The 26,096-nt window shown below is 56.8% G+C and overlaps 2 protein-coding genes across 2 annotated transcripts; one reads left to right on the top strand and one right to left on the bottom strand.

Annotated features, from left to right (window-relative positions):
- NECAB3 (N-terminal EF-hand calcium binding protein 3) lies at positions 1-26,096 on the top strand. Its single transcript, XM_027693870.1, has 14 exons — positions 1-342; positions 463-692; positions 5,238-5,262; positions 6,227-6,335; positions 12,303-12,328; positions 12,640-12,737; positions 20,968-21,104; positions 21,279-21,400; positions 21,816-21,895; positions 22,268-22,321; positions 22,914-23,026; positions 24,619-24,696; positions 24,976-25,067; positions 25,870-26,096. Exons 2-14 carry the CDS (start codon positions 600-602, stop codon positions 25,896-25,898), a joined length of 1,056 nt encoding a protein of 351 aa, XP_027549671.1. The 5' UTR covers positions 1-342; positions 463-599; the 3' UTR covers positions 25,899-26,096.
- On the bottom strand, positions 18,524-20,897 carry ACTL10 (actin like 10). Its single transcript, XM_027693869.1, has 2 exons — positions 20,643-20,897; positions 18,524-19,835 (listed from the first exon to the last, which is right to left on the bottom strand). The coding sequence occupies exon 2, from the start codon at positions 19,793-19,795 to the stop codon at positions 18,677-18,679; it is 1,119 nt and encodes a 372-aa protein (XP_027549670.1). The 5' UTR covers positions 19,796-19,835; positions 20,643-20,897; the 3' UTR covers positions 18,524-18,676.

Genomic DNA, 26,096 nt, shown 5'->3' with positions numbered 1-26,096 from the left:
CGGCTGAGTCGGGATCTGCGGGGCGCGACCTGCGCACCGCGTCCGTCCCTCCGGCACCGCACCGAACCATCCCTTCGGCACCGCATCCATCCCTCCGGCACTGCATCCATCTCTCCAGCACCGCATCCATCCCTCCGGCACCGCACCGCATCCGTCCCTCCGGCACTGCATCCGTCCCTCCTGCACCGCATCGCGTCCGTCCCCTTGGTACCGCATCCATCCCTACGGCACCGCACCACGTCCAGCCCTCCGGTACCGCACTGCATCCACCCCTAGGGCACCGCACCGCTTCCGTCCCTACGGCACCGCACCGTATCCATCCCTACGGTACCGTGCCCTACGGCAGCGCGCCGTGCCCCACGGTACCGCTCCGCACCGCACCCATCCCTACCGCACCCCACGGTGCCGCCCCGCGCCGTGCCCTGAGGTACCGCACCGAGCCCATCCCGCCGGTACCGCATCGCACCGCACCGCTCCCTACGGCAGCGCACCGCCCCCGTCCCTACGGTACCGCACCGCACCTCACGGTACCGCGCCGTGCCGTGCCCTCAGGTACCGCACCGTGCCCGGAGCCCGCAGCGCCCGCGCCCGGCGGGACCATGATGTCCTGTGCTGAGCTGCTGGCCGTGTGCCTGCTCTCCGCCGAGCGCGGCCCCGCGCCCCTCCGCCAGCCGCTCCCCATCTTCCACGACGTGAGTACCGCGGGCCGGCTCCCCGCCACCCCATCCCGCGCCCCCCGGGCCGCCGTGCCTCCCCTCGGGGGTGGGTGTCAGGGGGAGACTCTTTCCCGCCCCTTCCCGGAGGAACCAGCCCGAAGGATGCTCCAGCCTGGAGCTGCGCATCGAGGTGTGGAGTCGTGATGGCTTAAATAATGGTGTCGTGTCCTTCTGATGAATTATGGGCCTCCGGGTGGCTGGAAAACAGCCCACGCCTCATCCAGAGCTGGCTGTCGTGACTCCCGGAGCGGGAGCTGCGCGTGTCTGGCAGGAAGGTTCCGTGGAGCTGTTCGCAGCCGTGGGATCCAACAGGCAGAGCGCTGCCTGCTGCAGCCCCCGGGGGCAGCTCCCGTCCCTGCCCGCTCCCGACGCGCCGGGAGATGTGGAGGAGGATGCTCCGTGCAGGTTGGGGGTCGGCCGGGCATCCCAGCGGCTGTGAGTGGCCGGGGGGAGTTAGGATGCAGAGAGCGGCTGTCTGCGTGTTCAGAGGTGCTGGCACAGTGCCTCCCGTCACACCGCGTCCCCTCCAGCCCGGTGTGCTCCTGGGAGGGGGAGCTGCGTGCCCTGGGGCCAGGGCTGCATCCCTGGCCATCTCCCGGGGTGAGAGCCCACCTCTGGAGCACATCCGAGGTGCTCAGCCCTCCTGCCCCTGGCTGCCTGCTGTGAGCTGGGTCGGGGGGACAGTGCCCAAATCTCCCTGGTGGGCCACCAGCCCTTGCTGTTCCCATGTGTCTGACACCACTGCGGTCTGAGTCCAACCCCGTGGGGCCAAGGAGACGTGTGAGTGGAGGTGCTGCCCCTGCCCAGCCACAGGACCGAGGAGAAGAAAGCCAGCAGGGGTTAAGGATGAGGGTTGGTGGTGCCCCAGCACCTGCACAGCCCAGGCCAATGCCAGCTGTCATTCCCCAGCTGTCATTCCCAGCTGTCATCTCCGTGTTGTCCCAATCCAGGTTCACCCCCATATCCCGGTTCATCCCCGAGGAGGGGAACGATAGATCTCAGGCAGCACTTTAGGAACGTGAGTGCCATGCCTGGTCCAGTTCAAGACCTCCTGGCACCTCCCTGGTGCCATTGGGAAGCACAGCTCCCTCTGTCGGGGTGGTGTTTGAAGCTTCCAGCTGGGAGTCAGGGTCTCTCTCCTGCCTGGGGGGATTTCGGGCTGGAAGGCTCTCCAGCCAGCATCATTACCGCGCTAATTACTTGGCTGAGGGAAGATGGGCTGGAGGGGGTGGGTGATGACAGCTGTGTTCCAGCTCAGCTCCTCAGGGCACTCGCTCAGTCCCACATCTATCCCTCAGAGTGTCATTAAGGCAATTAAAATGGGAAATGTTAACAACTCTAGCAGCTGCTTTCCGGTTCTGACGGCTTCTCTTCCTCTTCCCCGTGGCTTCCTTTGCTCCCACCTCAGCTCCAGAGCTTGGCAGGGTGAGTTTAATATCTCCACTTTTGGCTCTGGGCGGTTGGCTGGTGTCCAGCTGCCCCCCAGGCTTGTTGGGGTGAGCATCGAGAAGGAAGGATGCCCAGCAGGACTGCCCACCGCAGATTCCAGGTGGCAGCTGCTGCTTCCCCTGGGACCCGCCTGCAGATGGCCTGCCTTGGGGAGAGGTGAGGAGGAGGAGAAGGAGAAGGAGGAGGAGGACTTTGCCTGAGGCTCTTCGCTGCGGGCACGGTACAAACTGCATCGCTGTTGTTCCCCTGTGCAGCATCTCAAGCCTTGGGGAGGTCTGTCCCCCAGGCTGGTGCTCTGGGCTCCTCACTGCTTTCCCAGGATACGGGAGGTTCAGGAAGGACGCCGTTCACCGGCAGTGCCTGGTGCAGCTGGCTCAGCCCGCGGGGATGAACACGGTGTCTCCAGGGTGACTGTCCCCTCCCCAGTCACTGTGTCCCTGCCTGCCTGTCCAGCAGCCACCGTTGCTCCCAGCCCCGCAGACAGGGAGAAGTCCTATAACGTCCCTCCTTCCTGAGGTGTGTAGGGGTTCATCTCCCACATAAATGCCATTTCAGTTCTTCCATCAGGCATCGAGCAGGGCTGTGGCTGCTCGGACCCAAGCCGGGGAGCTGGGGGCCAAGGGAACATCTTGGGCTCCAGGCAGTGTCAGTCCAGGCTGCCAGTCCTCCCTGAGGCAAGTGAGGGATTGCCTGTAGGGCCTCTTCAGCAGTCAACACAGACCTGATCCCATTCCCAGCCTGGCTTTGCGTCACTTTTCCCTGGCTTTGTTCCAGGGCTGCTGCCCACCTGGGGAGCAGCGCTTACCTGCCATTGCTGAGCTTGTGCCTGTGCCCGGGGAGGGGGCAAGATTCACCCTGTGGAGTGTGGAAGTGGCTCTGCACCATTTGTGCTTGGCTGGAATTGGATCCTGTGTCATGCACAGGATCCATTGGTGTTTTCCAATATGAGCAGCACTCACTGAGGCACCTCTGCAGCTGGGTCAGCCAGGGACGGGCTCGCTGGCGATAGTGAGGAGCCCTGATGTTCCTGGGGGCCTTGGAGCAGGTGTGGCCTTGCCTTGTGGGGCTCTCACAGCTCCCTGCTTGTGCCATATTAAAATAAATCACTTCAAGCAGCTGCTGCCATACGTGGCAGTGCTTGTGTAACACATCCCTCACCTGAGTGTGAGGGAGAAGCATCCACTCCGTTTGCTGAGGTTCCTGCTAAATCCAGGATTGGCTCATCCTGGATTAGAGACCTCATCTCCATGGATTCCCCCTGGAACTGTATTCTCCCTCATAGTCTGCAGACAGACCCTCCTGAGCAAGGCCAGGAATGTTTGGCCTCACCTGAGTCTGCATTTGTTAAGTGCCTGGGTGACACTTGACTGTCCCTGGGATGAGCTAACTGGCCTTGGTGACATCTGGAGATGTCAATGCATGAGCCATGTGTCTCCCTGATGACACAGAGCTCTGCAGAATGAAGCTTTTCCCTTGATGGAAAGTGTCATTCCCATGGCAGGACATATGGGACCCACTGGTGCTGCCCCTGCAGCCGGGGAGCCCTGGAATGTGTGAACCTGCAGCTGGGAGACCCCAGAAGGAACCCGTTAGCCGGGAGAAAATTTTGCTTTAAAATCCAGAGCAATCTCTTCTGTTTGGAAGCTGCAGGTTCCCATCTCAGCTCCAAAGTGCATCCAGTGAGTTCTGTGGGGTGCTCAGGGAGCGCCTGCCCTGCTTTCCTGCAAGGGAAGGAAGGAATGGTGGATGGAATCCCAGAGGAATGGTTACCTAATGCTGGTCAGCCCAAGGCAGCCTCTGTTCCCTGCAGCAGCTCAGGTTGAGAGGAGCTCACTTTGTTTGGAAGAGCATCCTCCAAGGATGGGTCCCTGATCCTGCAGGAGGGGTCCCTGCTCCTGGTTTCCATTACTGGGAAGGACCAGGGAGCTCCCTGCTGGGACCAGGAGCAGAAAAGCCTCTTCCCAGTTACAAGCCAGTGGCTTAGGAATGAGCAGTGCACGTTTTCCTGGGCAGCTCTCTCTTAACCTCAGAGCAGTTTTCCGGGGAGATTTTGGTGGCTGGATCTCAGAACACACAGCAGAGCTGTTGGTGAGCAGTGCAGAAGGAAGGAGCCTGGGGCAGTGATGCCTCTGCCTGCTGCTCTGTGGGGATGTGTGGACAAGAATATAAAAGTCCTCTTTCTCCTTTTCCTGCCCTTTTTCATTCCTGATCTTTCTTCAGACCTGTGGATTTCTACATCACCCAGGACGATATAAAGGAAAGAGTTGCCACACACACAACTTTCAGTCCTTGGCTCCATTAGGCTGTGCTGGCCAAAACCTTGTAATGTTTGGTCTGAGAAGATGTTCCAAGGCTTTGGAAATGATGCCATTCCTCAGTGGAGTCAGCCCCAGACCTTCCAGTAACTATTGGTGAAACAGATCCTGGCAGGGATGAGCAACCCCAGCTCTCTCCTGCGTCCTGGGCAGAAGCCTCGTGGTTGGGAACCCGCATTGAGGCCCTGAATTGAGGTCTCCAACTGTGCTCTGTGTCAGAATTAGTTACAGATTAATTGATTCATTAATAATTAATTACAGCATGTGTGCACACGGAGATGTTGCAGGCAGGACTGTTGTGAGGGGTGGTTTCGAAGCGCAGGGCAGGAGCTGCTCCTCGGTGCAGGCGGTCGGAGCGTTGGCGATGCCCTGAGTGCTTCCGTACGGAGTGGTTTTATACTTAATGTCCTTTCGTTTAAAGGCTCTGAAAAATTAAACATTTGCCATCACAAGGGTGTAGCAAAGCCCTCTCTGCTTGGCCTCCCTCTGTGTTCTCTAAGAGATGCTCGCTGTGAGCGCCGGGCTCGCTCGGGCTCCGCAGCTGCGCCGAGGGCTCTGTGCATTAGAGGCAAGAAAAGGGTTTAATCACTGGCAAAGGGCAATTTCCCAGAGCAGCCCCTGCAGTCCTGGCAGCAGGGGCTTCTCCATGGCCCCCCGGGCTCCAGGAGGTGGTTTTCCATGGTGCTGGGTGCTGCCTGGCTCAGCTGCCCTTCTCTCCCCACTGCCACACTGAGCTCTGTTGTATTTTCTCTTGCAGATTTTCCGGCGAGCCGACAAGAACGGTGAGTGCTTTGTTCCTGCTGCTGCCTCCCCCTCCCTGCCTGGCTCTGGGTAAAGCAGTGTGGCTCATTCTCACTGAGAGGTTTGGCTGAAAGAGTGAGGGAGGATAAGGGCAAGCAGCACTGTGGCTGCAAGAAAATGCTTTTCTGCTTTGCCTGGAGCAAAGGGCCTGGCCAGGGGCAGGGGAGTGGGCTCTGCCAGTTCACCATCCATGCACCACGCAGGACAGAGCCCCTTCCAAGCCCTTCTCCTGCCTGTGTGCTTGTGATTTCTCCTCTGTGCTGCTGACAGTGACAAGGGATGGCAAAGCAGCCCATGCCCAGGCGCCATCAGGCTTCTGCTCCATCCCTCATGGGATTGATTCAATCTCTGTGCTCAGTCCTGGGTTTTACAGGTGACCCTGGAGCCTCTGGCATTTGGGAGTTAGGCTCTGCTACCCAGTCTTTAATGCAGCACCAATAAACCAAGAGGTCCAAAATCGCAAGTCGTTTCTCAGAGCTCTCTTGAGCTCTTTTCCTTTATGGTAGCTCCAGGAACCACTTTTGTTGGAGATCGAAATGCAGCTCAGAAGCTGAAGTCCTCCACAGAGAGGAAGGGAAAAGCTCTAGAGTCAATGGAGAGATTTTCTTACCATAAAAACCTGTGCTGTTTGTAATGGACTCTCTCCTTGCACAATCATCTAACAGAGTGTCTGCATGCATTTCTGAAGCGACTGCAGTGGGCTCTTTGGGGAGGTGCTGAAATCCCCACCTGAAATTCCAGCAGCAGTGTCCCTGCTTGCCAACACTCCTGGGCTTTGGCTGGGATGGTGGGACATGCTTTCAGTGAGATATCTGCTCTAATTATCATGCACAACACGCCCAGGTGTCCCACGTTCCCGGCAGAGCGGCTGCTGGGAGGATCTTGGGGCCTGGATGCTGCTTTCTGCGGATCCATAATTATTCTCCCCCTTTTATTGAAATGCAGATGATGGGAAGCTGTCATTTGAGGAGTTCAAGAACTATTTCTCTGACGGGATCCTGAGCTCGGAGGAGCTGCGGGAGTTGTTCAGTGGCATTGACAGGCGTCACTCAGAGTAAGTCCCGCGGTGGCACCGAGGAGATGAAGGAGAATATAAACCTGCCTGAGTGCAGATGGAGGACGTTTGGGGGTGGGTGTGATAAATAGTCAGGGTGAGATCAACCCACCTCTTGCAACACGCAGATGTTAAAACCCATTGAACACCATTGGTGAAGAGGGGAGTCAGACATTTTGAGAACAGTCAGCAGATTTACTGTAGTTCCATAAAGCAAGCAACCATCTAAGATGACATGACTGTAGTTTGAAAAATGTGTTCCAGAAATACCCAGCTCGTGGAGCAGGTTGTGTGTCTGCAGGAGCATGTGGTGGTGTGAGGACAAGGCACAGACTGTGCAGAGTTTGCCACTGCTGACACAGGGAACTGCTTTTCACTTACATAAGAGCTGCTTTCCAACACAAGTGGGCCTGGTGCATGGAACTGGGAATTTAGGCCAGCTGCTTTTAAAAAAAGAAACCCCCAACGAACAGGAGAAGGAACTGTGTTTAGCCCTGCTCTGCTCTTGACTGGTGCTATCCAGAGCAGTCTGTTGGGCTGGGCAAGGTTTCTCATCCCGGTGTTTTGGACACCAGTGTGGCCTCACTGGGATCCCTCTGCCCGGCTGTCTGCTGTGGGTGAGTGTGTTCTGGCACTGGGAGAAACTGGGTGCTCATGAATTGCATGTCTGGGGTCTGTTCAAACACTGGGGTGCTGCTGGGGGAGAAGGGGCTGCAGCTTCCTCCTGGTCCTGGGCAGCAGGTTTGGCTCTGCCTCGTGCTGCTTCCCCAGCTCCCCGGGAAGCACCTCCTGCACCTCTGACACCCTTGGCCAGGGCAGTATCTCCATCAGGGAGAGAAAACTTGAGCAGCCTGAGCTGCACACACTGGTCCCAGGGCTTTGCAGGGAGCCAGGGCAGTGGCACAGAAGGCCCTTGTCACACTGAATTCCACCAAGCCACTGGCAGAGGATACCCAGCGGTCCCCACATCATCCCCCTGGGACAAGGATGATGGACTCCTGATGGTGTTGGAGTGGTGGATTTATCTGATGCTCCCACTTTGGTGATGGGGCAGAGAACTGGGCTGGTGTGGGTGGCTTTGGTGCTGCTTTCTTTGGAGCCTGGCTGCCCATTGCTGCCTGTCCTGCTGGTTGGACTTGTGGATGTAGGCAGCAGGAGATGCCTCCTGAAAATAGCTCTGTTTGGGCTGTGATCCCAGGAATTTAGCAGTAAGCTGTTCCCTTTCCTCTGGGAATACTGCTTTCCTCTTGCTGCACTTGGAGCCATCCCATCCAGTACTGCTGGAAAACACGGGGTGCAGCGAAGCCGGGAGGCTTCACCGAGCCCTAATCTGAACAGGGGAGACCTCCTGGCTTCCCACTGCTTTCAGACTGGGCTTATCCCACGTGCCTGGAGCAGCTGAGCAGGGCCGTGGCTGCAGTGGTGCTCCTGATAGCTCCTCACCATGAGGATGATGCCGTAGCCATGGCAACGTGGCAGTTGCAACATCGAGCTGGTGACATCTATTAGCAGGGCACAAGCCTCGGGTCTTTATTCTCTTCCTGTCATAAAGAGCAGAAGGGACACTCAGACAGAGCTGTTTCCAAATTCCTGCACTCAGTGGCTTCAAGCCAATGTAGGAGACACCGTTTTTGGGATGTGTGGGGGGACTTGCTCCTCTGTGCAGCCTCTGGTGTCATGGAAAGGCTGTGCTGGTGCCCTGCTGTCCCCGTGGTGGGGGGCTGGACAGCCCCTCTCCTCTGGGCTTGGCTTGCACTTGCAAAACTTAGTATTTTAGAGAGCTGGCTGGAATTTTCTGCCAGATTCAAGAGTTATTACCTGAGGTAATAAAGTATTAGAAAACTGGAAAGCAGCTACAAGCTCTAAGGACATGCCTGGCGTGCTTCTTTTGTGTCCTGTAGCTTTTGTGGTGATGGAAAGGTCTCACCCTTCATCCAGCTGGTGGATTTGGTGTTATGTTTGTCAGGTCTAGGCTGAAATTTGTGTTTCCTTGTCCATGTCAGCCTGACCCGAGGACAGACAGTAACAGAGACCTTTGTATCCAGGCCTTTTCCGTGTCTGGCACTGCCCAGAGCTGTCCTGACCTCCTCACCCATCTCTGTGAACCTGCAGCTGCTCTGGGCCCCAGAGCTGACATCTGGGAAGAGGAGAGAGTTCAGAGGTCTTCCACATTCCTTGTTCTCTTTCCAGAGAGCCCACAGCACCGTGTTCTCCCCTCCTCCACCTCCCACCCACCTGGTGCTAAGGTGGGACGCTATGATCTGTGAATCAGGCACCTCTGCAGGGTTCACTTCAGATTTTACCTTCCCACATGAGGCTTTTTTTGTTCTGCATTTCTGAAAGTTGTTGCATTTCGGCTTAAAATATCTCCTTGCTTTAATTCTATGGCATTATGTGGAAACCAAGTTCAGTTCTTGGTGGCAGTTTGGTGCAACACCTGGGACCACTGTTTGGTTTAGCTTGGTGGGAAGCTCCACACCAGCTCTGGCAGTGGCACAGGAGGATTCATCTTCCTGGACAACTGAATTTTCATCCACTGAAACGTCTGGGTGAGAAGGGACCAATGTTTTTGGAGGGCTGAGAGAGCTCCATAGCTGCAGAAGCATCTGGAGAGGTGTGGTTTGCTCTCTGCAGCCCAGCTGGGTGGGAGGAAGCAGATCCCAGGGTCTCATCAGGGCAACTTAATGGAGAGTTGGTTACAAAGGGCTTTGGGCTGAAGGCTGTGGTGCTGCAGAGGTTGCTGCTCTTTGCAGGGCACTGTGAAACCTGCCAAGGGAAGTGCTGTGTGGACCTTGCATGTCTTCCTGTCCTGCATCTGTTGGGCAAATTTGGAAAACAAAGTCTGGAAAATCCTTCTTTCCACGAGGGTGTTCAGGAATTGGGTGCAGGCAGCCCAGAGCCTCTGATCTTGAGCCAGAAGTGAAAGAGGTGGCAGTGCTGACCTGCTGGCTCTTAAAGTGGAAATAACCTCAAGCCTGTGGTTCTGTGGAAAAGGGAATTTAAACGAACTTCCCTCCCCTCTCTTTACTCAGAGCTGCAGCATCTGCCAGTCTCTGAGTGATGGAGAGTGACTGAAACACTCTGTGTTGCACTGAAAAGGTTTGGAAACCCGATCTGAGATGGCAGAGGGGGTTCCCTACATGATAAATGATAAAAATAAAACAAAATCCTGTCTGCTTTTCAACAGCTGATTGCTGTTTTCTTGCATAAATTCCAGGCACATTCTGACAAAATCCCAACAGCATAATGATGACAAGATCCTTCATCATCAGTTCAAGCTTAATTACAGTTAATCAGTGGTTTGAGCACAGTCAAAATACAGCTATGGGAGATGTGGAGAGTCTCAGGATGAGTGCTTTGGAGGCAGAGGATGGCTCTTCTCTTGGAGTGGGAATGGGGATGGCAGAGAGGAGCAGGAAAAACCTGCTGCCCCCTGCAGCCCTGCAATATGGGCCAGGGTTTGATGTTCAGGGTCTTCCCATGAGCTCCTCCTGATTTCTGGGGTGAATTAGCTCTGGTAGCATGAAAATGGCACCACCAGTCCTGTGCTTTGCTTGCTGTGCTCTGTCTTGCCCCTGGCTGTGCCCTGGGGGCTGCTGCAGGATGCAGAACGTGGGAGGAAATTCCCATGCAGGGTTGCTGCTGGAGCAGGCTGCCTCAGGAAGGGAAGGGAGCAGATCTCCCCCTGGACAACTCCCAGGGGGCTGATTTTTGCCTCGAGATCCTGTCGATTGGTTCAGTGTTCAGCTGTTCAGTGCTTTAGTGATTGATTAGCCAATGCTTATTTTTAAGCAGCAAACAGAGAAGATAAAATGAGTTATTAATAACCCCTGACCTCTCCTTAGAAGCCAAGAGGTGGGTGCTGGTTGCAGCTCTTTGTCACACCTCGCTGGAGCCACGGTGGGAACTGGGCAGTGGCTTGAGCTGGTGGCTCCTTCTTCCTGGTGAAACCATTCCCAGCCCCAGGTCCTCGCTGGGGACAGATGCAAATGCCTGGGTAATGTGTGCATGAGGTGTTTCACTGGCTATTTTGTTATCCCATGTCCATATATCCCCTCTTCAGTGATTTTTTTTTACCCATCTCTTGCGTGGGTGGCTGCAGTCACTGCCCTGGGGCACAGGTCTGACTGTGGATGCTGCTGTGCCAAGGCTCCTGCAGCACTGCAGCAGCTCTGCAGGCTCCAGGCAGCTTTCAGGGGCGAGTGGAAAAATTAAGAAGGAGCAAAAACGTTTTTCCGATGTAAATTGGTGCTTCAAACCTCAGTCACTGTGTCTGGCAGAGCTGGGATGGGGTCAGCGAAGTTTTAATGGAGTGCAGTGGGCAGAAGAAGGGGCTGTGGTTCTGCAGATTTATCTGGATTGTGTCTCGAGGGAAACACTGCTTTTTTAATCCACTTTAAAAAGCTGCCTGCAGTGCCAGGTCGGTGCCCTGCCCAAATCAGCTCCTGTGTGTTTAAAATAGCTGAGCCAAATCACAGCCTCACACTGCCCCTCTCTGCTGCTGCAGAGGCACCTAATGCAGTTACCTGAGCAGAGGGGGCTGCAGTCCCACTGCCCTGGCTCTGCCATGGGTCACACCAAAATATTTTCATGCTTTGAAGGACTGCCTGTTATTAAAGGACACTAAGTGGATGCCCAGAAGAAACAGGGAGACAAAAACCAGCCTTGGATGTCTGGAGGAAAAGCTGTAGGAAGATTTTGCTTGAATCGTTTCACCTGTTCACGTGGCATTTTGGGCATTTCACACACTCTCCTCTAATTTTGCCTTGGGGTCCCTTTGCCCTGTGAGCAATGTCAGAGGGGGGACAGGACCATGTGGCCTTGGTTTCACATCCCCTGGTCAGCAGCCCTGCAGCTGTCCTTGTGTTTGGAGCCCAGCAAACTCCAGGTATCACCAGTTCCTCCACGTGTGACAGCACTTAAACGATTGAAAAACACTTCAAAACCACTTAAAAACCTCTCTTTTGTGCTCTTTCCCACTTTCCCAATCAGGATTGAAAATGGTTGTAATCGTTCAGGGGATTTTGAGGCATCACAATGCCTTGAGCAGAGGCTGATTTGAATAATTGACATCCTGGGACATGTCCCTGCAGGCTCTGGGTGATGCCAGATATGTGAGCAGCTCTGTCTCTGTGGCTTTGGAGACCTGAGCACATCTGACAGCATCATGCAAACCCTTGGTTCTGCTTGACATCCCTTCCCAAAAGCTTGTGGCTGTTTCTGGGTGTCTCCTTCTCTCTCTCCACCCCAGCAGCACCTTTATTAGCCACAGGAGGGACGTGCTCAAGCCCTGCAGGGGTGTCAACGTGGATTCTGCAGTGCAGTGCCCTCTGTTAGTGAAAATGGATGAGGGTCTGGTCCCTGCTTCCAGGTTTTTAGACCCAGATCCCTGCTTCATGGCAGGAAGAACCCCCCTCACGGGCTGTGAAACCATCCATCCCCTGCCCTGGGAGCCTGCAGGCAGCTCCACATCCCCTGGGCTCTGAAGGCAGGGAAGGGGAGGGGGTCTGGTACCATGGGGCAGCCACGGGGGAGGACCTGGGCAAGGTCAAGGGAGACACAAGGAGAGAGCCCTGGCTTGGTGCTTCCCACTTTTGGGGGAAGAGGTTGGGTTGAAGAAGCAGCTGCAGGGCTCAGAAGTGGGGTTGCCAGCCCAGGGCTGTGGGGAGCCTCCATCTTGGCCCCATCCTGCTGTCACAGACACTTTCCCACCACACTCCAGCTCCAGGAGATGTTGGAGAAGCTTTGCTTGCTCCTTCAGCCCCCGAAGCCCTGCCTGGGTGCTCTGAGCTGCTGGCTCTGAACTTGTGCAGCTTCTTATTTTTCTAATGTAGCTTCTGAAAATACATGGAATGAGCAGTAAATCCCCTGGGACTCAAGACAAGCCCTCAAGACCCTGCTCATCATAACTGTTTCTCCCAGCCCAGCCCTGTTATCTGACAAGAGCCTGTTTTTCTGTTTTTGCAGTAACGTGGACACGGAGAAGTTGTGTGGTAAGTCAAGGGATATTCCTGCCCTGGAGGGCTCCCTCTCCTGAAGGTCTGTGGTGGTGTTTGTGTGTGTCTGACCTGGGCAGTCAGGTGGCATGGACAGTCCCTGTGCCTGAAGCCCAGCTCTGAGGGTGTCTGTGCTTTTCCCAAGGGGATGGGGAAGGAATCCTCATCTCAGTCCGAGTGGGAGCGTGACTCTGGAGAGAGGGGGGAATGTCCCCCTGCAGCACTGGGCTGTGTGTGGGAAGAAGGGGCAGGGCAGGCAGAGATGGAGGTGCTCAAGAACCTCACCGTGGTCTTCTCTCCTGCTTCAGATTATTTCTCGGGATATCTCGGAGAATACAGGAATGTGCTGTCTGCCCTTGAAACCCTCAATGCTGCGGTGCTGGCTGCCATGGACAAAACCAAGCTGGTGAGGAGGGGACCATGGGAGGGCAGCAGGGTGAAACAGAAGCTGTGGTGATCTTAGCTGCTTGCTTAGTGTTGAATTTGGGGTTTGGAGGCAGCAAATGTGGTGACTCCCAAACCAAGGGGGTGCCTGTGCGTGCTTGGTGAGTGCTGCAGCTGCACAGCCTGGAGGAGGGGGAGCCAAGACTGAGAAGGGGAAGGGTAAATCTAGTGCTTTTGTGCTCTGGAGACATCATCTTCCTCCTCGTGGGGCTCTGGTGGTGGCTGTTCCAGCAGCTCCTTGCAGGGTCCTGCCTGCGGCCACTGTTTGTGGGGGCATCGCTGAGAATCTGTGTTGAGTTCTGAGCCAAAACAAGGTGTTTTCCACAAAGCAGCGTGCTGAAAAATGGGGACTGCAGGGCTGAGCCTCCCCTGGACGGACCCCAGCAGCCCGTGCTCGGCACAGCCTGTGCTCACAGCCACAAAACCCGGCACTGGAGAGGGGCAGGGGCCACCGCAGCAGCAGCAGCAGCGCTGTCTGGGAACAGCCAGGCAACAGGGACGGCTTGGAAGTGCTGCAATTCATTGACTCCCAGCCTGATGCGGAGTTCACCCCTGCTGGGAATGCTCTCCCTCTCCCTGCAGCTTGTGCTGATGGGAAGCAGATTGGAGGCTGCTAATTAGGGCAAGCAGCCTCCTGCCCTGAGCCCCTGCCCGTGTGTCAGGGGGCTCTGGTGCCCAGATAAAGACAGCTGGGAAAAGCAGTGACCATTGCTGGAAGGCCCCTTCTCGGTGACCAGCAGCCCCCTTTGCCCCTGAAATGTATGAAATGTGCTTGGGACTGATGCTGTGTTCCATCCTTGGGAAGGGCCAGCCCTTTCCTTCCCTTCGGTGCAGTGGGTTGATGCTTGGGAATGAAGGGCATCATCCACTGACCTGTTGATCTGCCAGAGAGGCAAGGAGGGATCTGTCCCACAGTCATCACAGTGGTGTTTGTGCCTCTGTAGTGTCAGTCCTTCTCTCTGAGTGTTCCTCTGCCCAGACCCGGACGCGGCAGTGTCTCCCTGTACCTTGGGAAATTTCATGCCAGGAGAGGGAATCACTGGAAAATGCATTTTCTCTTTGGTTCAGCTGCCCTGCCCCCTTCACAGTTATTAACTGCAAGTCCAGAGGGAGAGAAGGAGTCCTCTCCAGAGAGCTATGCTTTATTTCAGTTCTTTTCTGGTCTGTTTTTCTGTGTGTGATGAATGTGTATATTCATGTGTTTCTCCAAAGGACAGCACAGTCGCTGTCTGCTTCACAGTACTGGTGTGATGCATCCATTCACTTCATAGTTTCTGGTGCCACTGGTGTTCCCTGGAAAAGAGAAGCAGGTTTTCCCCATTGGAACAGATTTTTATGGACTCGCTTTTCCACCTGTTTGGATCTGCCCAGAGCCGGGGCAGCAGCACTGCTCTCACCCAGGTGAGATCTGTGCTGATCAGGTGCTCTGATCCCAGCCCTGAGCTCCTGAGTGCCCTGATGCAGACACTGACCCTCCTGGGAATCATCTCCCTGCACTCTCCTGGTCTGCTGGGCTCTGGTTTGGGGAGAAGGAAGGAAGGGACGATGCTCCGACCCTGTGGGCAGAGCCCTTGCAGAGCTGTGGGACACCTGCCATTCTAGAGGCTGCCAGAGATGATAAATGCTGCCTTCTTACCTGTTGTGACCTGAATATATTCCCAGATTTGTATTTCCAGAATTGGACTCGAGTTACTTGAGTTACTATGGGATGAGTGGCTTTGTTCGGCTGGATTTTGGGCAGAACTTCCCCCTCTGTGAGCCGGGGGTGGGGACAGAGAGCAGAGACTTCCCATGTTACACCTGCCCCTTGTTCCTGTTGATTCACTCTTGTGACACCCCGGGCTGAGGTCTGAGAGCCCCACTTTGGCAGAGAGACCACCCCTTGGAAGAGCCAGACAAATCATTCCCAGGATGCTGCTTGTGCTGGAGCTGCAGCTGTAGCGCTCTGAGGGAACTGGAAGAGACCTGCCTGCTCCAATGACCCTCCCCACAGAGCTCTGCCTCCAGATCAGGGCTGTGCAGGCAGCAGAAGTTCTTCCCAGGCTGTATTTAAGAGGACTTTACGTGATTCCTGAGCAGGCAGTGATGTCCAGACTGGCTGGAAGAAGGGGAAGGGGATTTCTGACTTGTGCTGGGTCTCACCAGCTGAGCCACAGCATCTCTTGGTCAGGGCATTATCCATCTCCAGTTTCTTACTGCTGTTGCCACAAGATTTCTCACCCCTGCATCCTCCAGGTACTTCCCCACAGCTGTAAACAGGCTCATGTAAATAAAACCCTACTCTACAACCAGGAAAAGTCTCAGAGAGCCTGGGCTGCCTCGTTGGCAGAAGAAACAGAGCCCAGGGGATGTGCTGGCCTTGCTCAGGCCATGCCAGGGCCATGAGCTACAGCAAGGAGGGAAATAAGGAAAGCAAAGCTTGGAGGGAGTGTTCTGTAGCTCTGGATTTGGGAGCTGTGGTGCCAAAAGCCCTTTTGGTGTGGAGGATTCCCACCTCTGCAGGCCAGGATCCCTGGCATGGATCAGTGTCATGTCTCCACAGCTGTCTCCTGGCTGGCAGACCCCTGGATCTGCTGCCATGCCCCTTGTCAGCTGCAGGATAAATGCTGGGATAAAGCAGGAGAAATGCAAGCTGGGTTTGTCCTCGCTGTGGGACTGCAGGACACTGTGTGTGTGTGTGAGCAATAAAGCTGCTCTTGGCCACTTCTGTGTGCCTGCAGGTTGGCAGGAGGAAACCAAATCATTAGGAGTCCCCAAGCTTCCATCCTCCCTCACTGGGCTGGTAGAAGCATGGTAAAGAAAAGAGGGTTTTTCTCCAAATCCTGTCATTCCCACTTATATTTGTAAAGTATAACTCGATGGCTGTGCTGTAGGGTGCTAATGACACCTTATTTTGTGGCTGAACTTCATGTTTGCAATAGAATAGCAGCAGAGTAGGAAGTGAACTGTGGAAATACCTTGGGAAACGGCCTGATGTTTCTCCCAGGGGGCTTGTATGCTAAAATCTTTCCATTCTCCAGTCTGCAAACACTGCAAACCAGCCCATAAATGCCTCTCTAAGCCAGGTGCTGTTATTTCTCCTTTGGCAGGAATGTGACCACCTATTCTGTTCTGTCCTGAGCTTAACTGTCATCGTAAGAAACTAATAAAACCTCTCAAAAGCAGCATTATAGCAGCTCCTGGCAACCTGGGGATTTTCATCTGGGTAAAGAGAGCTGAAATAGCAGTCCATGACCAGAATTCCATGTCTCGTGCTCGCTGGGTTATTTCCTCTGTGACTCCTGTCCATGGGGCTTCCCTGTGGGCAGAAAACTGCACTTGGTGAGCCAGAGCACATTTTCATTGAACCTCTGTTTACAGAGGGTCTGACCCACGTGGGGCAGCTCCTGATGAGAGGATTTTGCTTGTTTGCCCCCAGATGAGGAGTGCAAGGAGGGCTGGGCAGCTGGGCTGAAGCAAAGGTGTGTTTTTCAGTTGATTCCCTCGCCTGGCATGACATTTTTCAACTTGATGTTGGGTGAAGCAGCATTTGGGGCTCTCTGGAGGGATGGTTATTTCCATCCTTCCCTCCAGCACGTTCCCCTGGGTGTGCTGTGTGTGACAGGGTGAGAGGCAGGAGGCAGCTGCTCGTCCTGTGCGGTGCTGACGTGTCCACGTGGGACCCTCCAGGGCCGAGTCCCCTCCGAGCACAGCGTGCCCCGGGCTGCCAGTTGGGTTTTGGGGGATGGCACCCCGGGCTGATGCCTGTGCCTGTGTGTTTGGGGTGCAAGGACTGCACTGGGGGAGCTGTGGGGCTCGGGGCAGGCTCAAGGTGCCCCCCCCAGCTGTGATGTCAGTGGGAGCAGCGCCTGCTCCTGCTGTAAAACTCCATCCACCCACATCATCCAGGAAGGACAGAAGGCTTGGGCCCCCTCAGGGTGAAAGCTGAGAGCATGGAGGGTGCTGGAAGGTTTGCTTGGTGCTTCTCCCTGCACCTGGCCCTTGGAAGGGGTGTGATGTGCTGGGGGAGAAGCATCCAACCCCCATGTAAGGTGAAGATCCATAGGCCAAGGGTGGGGGGGTGCTGGGAAGGACACTTTGGGGGTGGGAACACACCTCATTTGCCTGTGGAGGCTGTGGAGGCTGCTTGCTGGTGGAAGTGCCCTCTGTGCTGCCAGGGAGGTGACAGTATTTGGATTTGGATGCTCCTGGAGTGACACAGACTGTGCCAGGCCATGTGGGGGGTGAATAATGGATCCTCTGTGCTCCTGCTTTCCCAGGTGTGTCCTGGGGAGATTGGAGTGTTGGTTGTTCCCTCATAAGCAGGGAATGTGTGTCTGGGCTGGCAGGAGCTGGGCAAGCACAGATAAGTGGTGCTGTCAGGGGTTTTGGTTCCTGCCCCCCTTGGGAGTGGGGAGGGGAAGGGCTGGGCAGGGGAACCCAGCCCTGTGCTCTCCATTGCTGGGGCTGTGGGGAAGGAAGTCTTGTGGGATCAGGTGGGATGCTTGGCTGGGGAGAGCCCAGAGATGCAGAGCTGGAGCTCAGCTTCCCATGGCTGCATCGTGTCGGCTCCGCTGCCATCCTCTTCCTCTGGCAGGAAAATGGGATTCATTTTCCAGCAGGAATGAAACCCCCCCTGGCTGCTCTGCCTACCCTGGTGCTGGGGGGTGGCTGTGGCCTTCCTTTGCCAACTCCAGCACGAGCCCAGGGGATGAGTATCCTCTCCACTTTCTCCACTTACCTTCCCCTCCCAGCCAGCCACAGCTGTGCCCAGTTGGATGCAGCTCCTGGACCGGGCTGGTGGCTTGGCTGTGGCACAGAACAACCAGAAAACCACGAGGGGCTCAAGGCCTTCCCCACCCTTCCCCTACTTTGGCACCAGCAATGGAAGGGTTACATCCACATGCTTCTGTACAGAGCTTCTGGAATTCCAGATCCTCAGTGTGTTGGAGAGAAACGCAGTAGGAATTGGAAATATTTGACCCAAGTAATGTGGTGGCATTGCTGGACATTCTTTTGGACATGGCTCATGGAGCTTGGGGGGGTGAAGGCAGCCTGGCTCTGGGTCTGTGCCACAGCCTTGGGGTCACATGAGGACACCACAGGGAAGGCAGAGGGGATGCTGGTCTGTCTCCTTGTCTTGTCAAGGAGAGGGGTTGACCTCTCCTGGTGAATGCTTCTGTGGAGCAACCAGCCCTCCTGCATCATGTGGAGACTCCTTCCCACTGCAGTCCTGCCTGTGTCCCATGAGGAGCTGGAATGGGTCTGGCTGTAGGGAAGGGAGCTGCTGTGACAGCTGGGCTGTGCTCCCCAGCTGCTCCCCCCTGCAACTTCCAATCCTCTTCTAATCATCTACTGAGCTGAGTCAGTTCACTGAAGCAGCAGCAAAGCCAGGTGAGGAAATGCCTGTTGAGGGAGCTGAATCGGCTCCCTGAAGCACCAAATGACCTTTATACCTAAATTACAAGGAGTGAGTTCAATTCCCTGGTTTTCAGCTCATCTCCACACCCAGCCCTGAGCTGCTTCAGTGCTGGGATCTGGAATTGCCTGCTTTAGTAAAGTGGCTGCAGTGCAGGCACCATGTGGACCTTCCCCTCCTCAGCTCCTTCCTCCCATCCCTGTGGCTCCCCGCAGACCTCGGGGGTCCTGCTGTGCTGACAGCTGGAGCAGCCTTGTTCCCTGTGCTGGCAGCTGCACTTCCATTGGAAAAGGACAGCTTTGCTGCCATGGATGGGCACGGAAATAACCCAGAGTGTCAATGAGAAGCAGTTTGTTCCTTTTGGAGCACTTTAATTGACTTTGCTTCCCTGTAGCAGCGCGGGAGCTGCCCTCGGTCACTGCTGCCGCAGCTCTGCCCGGGGCAAGGTGGTATTTTGGAGTCCGTCCTCCTGTAGCTTGACTGGTGGGATGGCTGCCATCTATCTACTGGAATTTGGTGTGCACATACTCAGCTCCGTGCTCCTGGTACTCGCCCTTTGTCATCCACGCGCGCTGGAAGGACGTGAGAGACGCTGCCATGGAGCCCCCCAGCCAGGCTGCCGTGCCCCTCTCCGGGCTCGCCAGGACGTCAATCTGGACACCTGTGCCTTGGGAAAGGAGGTTCAACCCTAAGCACATCCTCTCTGGGAAGCCAGGAAACATGGAGGAGCCACCTGAGAGCACGATGTTGCCCAGCACGTCCGTCCTGGCGTGGTCGGGCACCGTCTGGAGGCTCTGCCAGGCCAGCTGGTGCAGCCCGGGGCAGCCATGCTGGAGCAGCTTGGGCTGGAAGAGCGGCTCCGGGCAGCAGAAACGCTCCTTGCCCAGGGTTATCCAGCGCCCATCTGGCGTCTGGAATCGGGCTGGATGGTGGCAACCTTGGTCCTGGAGATCTCTTTCATAGTCCAGGGAGACGTAGCAGCACTGCTTCTTCAGCTGGGACAGCGTCTTCCTGCTCAGGGCGTGCAGCGCCGCGGGCTGGTTGGGGCTCTCCAGCAGCAGCCGGTGCAGGTGGCTGGACAGGAGCTCCCCGGCCACCCCCAGGCGCTGGGTGCCCTTCCTCAGGGTCTGGCCCAGGCAGACGGTGGTGACGTGGGACACTCCCGCCCCGGCCTCCACGGCCAGCCCGGTGACTCTGCCGTGGGCGCAGAGGGACAGGAACCCGGTGTTGGCCATGTGCAGGGCCGGCACCCCGAAGCTTTCAAAAAGCACCTCGGCTGCCTTCACCCTGTCGGTGGCAGGGCAGGACGGGGACTCAGCCAGGAGCACCGGGTGTTCCTCTGGCGGAACTCTGAGGCTGCAGGAGAAGAGGTGGCCCCACAGGCTTTTCATGCCATCCCAATCCTCAACGATGCCGTGCTGGAGCGGGCAGGACCTGGGTGCTGCGGCGAAGCCTTCCGCTCTTCCCGTGGCAGTGGGATGCTGCTGGCTGTCCCTCCTGGGGCCTGCACTGCAGGGGTGCAGCAGCACAGTCCTTAGAACGAACTGGGGCTGCCTCTGCCCCGCAAAGCCACCCCGGGTGAAGCTGCTGCCGCTGTCGATGACGACTGCAGGCTTCAGCATGGCTGGCACTCCGGAGGGATGCCGGGGAGGGAGGAAGAGCCTGCAGTGGGACAAGAGGGGTCTCGTGAAGCCAAACCAGGCCCAAGTACCTGCTCTGCAAGGGAGAGCGGCTCAGCCCCACTGCAGGACAGCAGTGCCTGCTCTAGAAGTGTCTGGGTATTGTCGCAGCCTTTCCTCCTGTCTCCTCGCTCCATGTCTCGCTGAGTATCCCTCCTTGGGTACCTTGTCTCCCTCCCTGGGGGCCTGGAGATTTTCTGGCAGTGCAAGGACAGAATTTCAGGTGGTTTTAAGGAAGCAAGGGAAAACTGGACAGGAGAGTGGAGTGGTTGGACCGAATCTGGGACTGTATCCAAAGGAGTGTGCCCAGGACATCAAAGGAGGTGATTCTCTCCTGGTGCTCACTCCTCACCTCTGATCCAGAAGGACAGTGGTGGGGAATGGACACACAGACCCATATTCCTCCTGGACACCCCTCCAGTGCCAGGGGGCAGGTGGGCTGGGGCTCACAGGGGCTGTCACACACTTGTACTCGATGAGTGACATGGGGAAGGTCTGTGGGGTGACCCTGAACACCAGCACGTCAGACATTCATCACGGAACCTGTTGTGGGAGCAGAGGGGCTTGGTGGTGTCTTCCCAGGGAGAGAGGGCATGAAGCCAGCCCCTATCCTGGCCTGCCAGTGGTAAGGGATCCCTGGAAGGGGCTTCCTGCACCTTGGGTATCGCAGTGGGGTCCTGGCCTTGTCCTGAGAGCCCTGGTGCGAGCAGAGCCGTGTGTGAACGGGGGGGCACGAGGGATGTTCTGCCAGCCCTGGAACCCTCCCTGAAGCTGGGGACAGTCCCTTTACCTTGTGGCTTGTGTCCATCTGCTCTCCTCCACGGCTCCCGGAGCTGAGAGTGCTGGGGCCAGGGCTGAGACTGCTGGGGCCGGGACTGAGGGTCCTTTGGCTGGAGTGCAGATGGAACCATGCCTGGGTTCCCTGTTGTGATCTCACAGGCAGTTGCCCAGAGGGTTCTTCTGCCCTATAGCGTCACTTTTTTCTGAAATAACTAAAAATTTGATTGACATCCACCTCTTTGAGTTTATTTAAGGGCCAACCCCTTCCAGGTGTGGCTCTGCTCCCCCCGCATGGAGTCAGAGGTGCCTGACAGATCCTCTCCTCTCCCCCGCAGAGGTATGAGACCTCCTCCAAGATAGAGCAGTTCCTGACCCGATTCCTGCTGCGGGAAACCATGCACCAGCTGCAGTCCCTGCAGGCATCCCTGGAGTGTGCTGTGGACACCGTGGAGGAGCAGGCGGGACGGGAGAGGTAACGGGGTGGGACGTGCTGGCCCTTCCCAGCCCCGCTCGTGTGGGTGCAGGATGGGGCAGGGTCTCCCTGGGAGGGACATCCCAGAGCAGGATTTGCCCTTTCCCAGCCCGCCATGAAGCTGATCCCTCTGGGAATGACTTCAACCCCTTGTTCTGCATTTTATCCTTCCAGAAAGGACATAAAGAAACCTGAGACTTCAGTTGGCCTGAGGTCGGGGAGACGGTGTGGGCGCAGAGGACAGAAGAACGTCTGTCTGTCTCCAACAGACCCTTATTCCGGGATGCTGACAACAGGTACCTGCAGCCCAGTGTCCCCGGTGTCCCTGGTGTCCCTGGGGTTGGTCTGTGCCCCCCTGGAGCCTGGAATGGGTGTGGGATCAGCACAGAATCAATAAGGTTGGACTCTATGATCGAGTCCAACCATTACCCCAGCACTGCCAAAGCCACCATTAAACCATGTCCCCAAGTGCCACATCTACAGCATCACTGGGCAGCTCTGGGGTGGAGCCTGGAGCATCTCACCAAGATGCCAGCTTCTGTGGGGTGTTGTATCCCTTGGGCAGTAGGAGAAGCTTCAGCAGAAATATCAGGTTTTTGGCTTAAATCAGAGGTTTTTAGAAGATCCGTGGTTTTCTGGGTGTTGAGCAAGCTTTTGCAATGACAAAATTGAGGGTTTTTTTGTAACATCTCTGTGCCCTTTGCCATGCAGGTGTTTGTGTCGAGGACAACAGCCAGTGGATGGCTCAGATCAACAGGCTCCAGCAGCTCATCGAGAAGCTAGAGTGCAAGGTGTGTGGCCAAGGGGAGCTGCTGGGGGCTGCCCCACACCTTGGCACAGCCAGGTCGGTGCTGGGACCCCTCCCTGTGCCAGCACCCCCCATATTCGGTCCTGGCATCGTCACAGAGCTGCACCCACTCACCAGACCCAGACTTGCAGTCTCCAGAGCCACCCTTCTCCTCTCAGCTCTGCTGACCCTCCCATGGTCCTGCTGATCTGACAAGTCAGTCAGGACCCACCAACCCCACAGGTCACATGCCTGTCCTCCCCCAAGTACCCCAGGAACACCCCCAGTGTACCTGCCTGTCCCCTGAGCTGGGCTGTGGGTTCCCAGGTTTGCCTTGTTGCAGTAACTCTGATTTTCCCCGTGGTGTTGAATGCAGAGCCCACGCCTGGAGCCGCTGAAGGAGGAATCCATGTGCAAAGGACAAGACGCAGTAAGTCCCTGTCCTGCTGCTCCTTGTTTGCAGGTAACCCCAAATGTGCACAGATCCCCCCTCACACAGCTCCTGTGCCCCGAGACTGGGTGAGCTCTGCCTGTGTGCTGACGAGGAGTCTACAGCCTGGTGATGGATCAGGGTGGGATTCAGGGCTGTGAGCTGGGTGTGGGACCATGCCCAGGACAAATGCAGCTCCCTGAGGCCCCTGAAAGCCCCAGGCGGTGCCCACAGCCAGCCCAGAGGAAGGTGACTCTCTGCTTGTGAGAGCCCAAATCCCCCAGGTGTGCTCTATGCACAGCCCAGGTGGAGGGTCCCCAAGGCCCTTTCTGCTGTGGGAAGGACACATGGAACTGCAGCAGGACTCCACCACCAGGGGATGGAGCATCTCCTGTTGTTGCAGTCCTCGGTGTAAAGGCAACCTGCCCAGGTGGGAGGAAGCCACTTCATGTCCCCGTCATCCCCAGCACTGTGGTGCCAGTCCCACTGCGGAGCTGTGCTTGCTTGGCACCGCCGTGTCCCGCAGCAGGGTGGGAGCAGGGAGGGCAGGAGGGGACAGGCCAGTCCCTGATGCCCTTCTGTCCCTTGCCAGCACATCCTGGTGGCCAAGAGGCAGATCTCGGTGGCCACGAGCAGCATCGAGGAGTTCCGGCAGGCGTTCCGCTCCTACACCGAAGGCACCGCCGGGCACAGCAGCTGCCTGCAGTAAGTGGGGGGTCCGTGGGGTGGTTTGTGGGGTGGCTCCCCCAGAAATGGGGGCTTTAATATGGCACCTTTGGGGGGGACAAAAGGGTTTTTGTGGAGTGTTTCGTGTGCTGGTCGGTGCAAAGGCGGGTTCAGCACGCAGGGGTTGGACCTCGCAGAGAGGGTGAGTGTGTCAGGGCTGCAGCACTGCCCCTGCCAGCAGCACTGTCCCAGCTCCTGCTGCAGGTATTCCCAGTAAAAACCAGTGTCTGGGAAGGAGGGGGTGGGTTTTATGCCAGCAGGAATGGCACGTGCATGTAAGTGAGTGCACGAACTCCTCCAGCACTGAAGGACTTGAAAGCAATGGACAGGTCAAGGGCAGAGCTGGTGCGGAGCGTTGATTTATGGATGGGGTGTGTGGGAAGCAGCCGTGAGCACCTGAAGCTGCCCCTGCGTGAGGCCAAGGCTGCCCCCAGTGCTGCTCCAGGGCTCTGAGCAGAGCCTGGGTCTGCCTGCAGGGACACATCACTGCCAGCCTGTCCCTGAGATGGCACAGCTGCTCCCTGAGCGGCACTTCCCTTCTCCCGTGGGAGCTTTCAAGCCTCTTTCAGCAGGAATGTTCATGCTGTTCCCATTTAAAGCGCCGTTTTTCAGCTCTTCAGTTTCAGCAGCATAAATGCACGTTTTCAGTCCAAACAAAAGGAAGATGCTCGTTGTGACACATGTGACGGGGAGAATGGGAGTTCTTTTCTTTGGAATCGATGGGCTTTTTTGTCATGAGAGCTATTTGTGGAGACAACGGGGTGGTGTGTCACGGGCAGGCTCTCCACGTGAGTGGAAAGCTGGAGCCAAGCCCGGGGAGACTCCACAGTCCTGGTTCACTCCAGGGAATTGCAAAGCCCATCGTGGCTCCTCAGGGGGATGCAACCTCAGAGCTGCTGGGGGAGTTGTTTGCTGTCCCCCCAGAGCTTGGCCCCCTCCAGCAGCCCTTGGCAGCAGCTGGAGGAAAGGCTCATCCTCAGCTGGAATTGCTGCTGCTGCAGCCGAGTGCAGCTGGTTCCCCCAGCCCTGCACCCCAAGCCTTGTGCTCTCACCCCCCTCCTGCTGCCCCCCATCTTCCCAAAGGCTGGAGGCCCAGTCTGTTCCTGTGGCAGGAGGGAGTGTGGGAAGCATCACTGGGGCAATGGCATCGCTCTGGGGGCAGCAGGTTGTGGGTTTGTGCTGTGAGCTCAGCTCCTGCTCTTGTGCCTCAGTTTCTCTCCGTGTGAATGGTGACACCTCCTCCAAAGGGCTGGAAGGATGAGCTGTGCCCATGCTGGGGATATGTGGAAATAATAAAACACTGACTGTGCTGATTCCTGAGCAGCAGTGAAGACCAGTTTAAAGGCATTAAAGCTCCTCTGCTGCCTGGACACAGGAGCTGCGAGGCAGGATTTGGGTTTGGAATCCCCTGGAGCTGTGTGCTCCAGCAGCCACAAACTAGATGCATCCAAACTGTGCTTTGGAAGCCTCGTGGGGAGGCTGATGTGCCCGGGCTGGTGGGGCACACGTGGCTGTGCCAGCGCCGTGCCAGCCTGCCCAGCCCCAGCTCAGGGTCACTCCTGTCCCCACAGTGTCTCTGCCTGCAAGCTGACAGACGAGGCCTGCTTCATCCTGTACGAGTTCTGGCAGGACGTGACCTCGTGGAGAAGGTGGGAGCTCTCCGTGTGCAGGGCTGGGGCTGGAGGCTGGGGGGGGGCTCAAAGGGGTTTCCTCTCGGGGCTCCCCCTCCTTGCCCAGCCTGTCCTGCTGCTGGCACTGCTCACAGCTGTGAAGTGCTGCTCAGAACACCCTCATGTGCACCTCGGGGCTGTTGGCAGCGTAAGAGAGCATCTGGTGCAGCAGCAGCCGTGTCCCCGTGCGTGGACAGGGATCCTGGCACCAGAGGCTGCACCCCCTGCACCCCTCTGACCCTGCTCCTTGTTTTACAGCCACTTGCAGTCCAGCTGCAGCAAGACTTTCCAGCAGTCCATCATCAGCTTGCTGGAGTCCCCGGAGCTGCTGACCACCATGCTCTTCCCAGGTGAGGGGTCCCCCAGTGCCACGCTGTGCCCCGGGTGTGCTGCAGAGGGCAGGAGCAGTGCAGGAACAGGCACAGGGGCTCCCTCCAGAGCAGAAGATTGGTTTGGGGTGATCTAAATCGGGTTTTTCAAGCCAGGGTGAGACCCACTGTCCCCGGCAGGTTTGGTTGTGTGAGCTGGTGGTGCTGCAGGGTCTGTCCCCTGCCCAGGGATGCTCCTCAGCCAGGACAGCCAAGCAGCAGGGGCACTTCCCAGGCAGCAGATAAGCTGGGCCCTGTCTCAGATACACCTGGTGCCTTGTTTTGGTTTTCACCTGAGCTCTGAACCTGTTCTGCAAAGCTCTGGTGCTCCTGGGTCAGTCCCAGTGGCTGCATCCAGGGTTACAGCCCAGTGCTGAGGCAGGGGAGAGGCCAACACAGGGAATGTGCACATTCCTGTAGTACCAGTAGAAATGTGACCAGATGTGGGAACTGGGGACCACATTAAGCCCCACTTTACTTTCAGGGATCACATTCAGGTCTTGTGTAAAATAACATAAAACATGGATTAATTTGGACTGAACCCTCTGCTGCCAGCGCTGCTCCTGACCTGATGGTCCCACTGCCCACATTCCCAGTGCTCTCCTGCAGAAGCTGCCACAGCTCAAGGGGGATCACCCATCTCCAGGCCATCCCATGGCTGTGCTCCCTGCCCTGGGAGAGGGGGTGGGTGCTTTAGGGCCAGGACCCCCATCCCTGCCACCCTACATCCCTCTCCTGTCTAACACTGCCCTCACATCCCTGATCCCTCTCCGTCTCTCCCCAGCTTCCTGGTGGATCATGAACAACAACTGACCCAGGCAGACACCTCAGGACACCGTCAGCATGCGGGAGGACGTGGAGCCCTCGGCACAGCCCTCGCCTTCCCTCACGTTCCTCCTCTCCCTGTCCCTCATCCCCTCCTGCTGCCCAGCAGGGCTGCCTGCCCTCGGCCCTGCCAGTGTTTCACCTCTGCTGTTTTCCTGTTAATTTACTTATTTATTTCCACCCCAA

Source organism: Neopelma chrysocephalum, unplaced genomic scaffold, assembly GCF_003984885.1.
Source record: "Neopelma chrysocephalum unplaced genomic scaffold, ASM398488v2 Primary Assembly neopelma1_94, whole genome shotgun sequence".
Lineage (NCBI taxonomy): Eukaryota > Metazoa > Chordata > Aves > Passeriformes > Pipridae > Neopelma > Neopelma chrysocephalum.
The sequence above is the reverse complement of the archived record's forward strand: the minus strand, read 5'-3'. Positions and strand labels throughout refer to the sequence as shown.

Coding starts and splice junctions, on each gene's coding strand:
- NECAB3 (XM_027693870.1), top strand. CDS start 600: ATGATGTCCTGTGCTGAGCTGCTGGCCGTGTGCCTGCTCTCCGCCGAG. Junction 21,105..21,278: donor GAGCAGGCGGGACGGGAGAG/GTAACGGGGTGG, acceptor TTATCCTTCCAG/AAAGGACATAAAGAAACCTG. Junction 21,401..21,815: donor TTCCGGGATGCTGACAACAG/GTACCTGCAGCC, acceptor TTTGCCATGCAG/GTGTTTGTGTCGAGGACAAC.
- ACTL10 (XM_027693869.1), bottom strand. CDS start 19,795: ATGCTGAAGCCTGCAGTCGTCATCGACAGCGGCAGCAGCTTCACCCGG.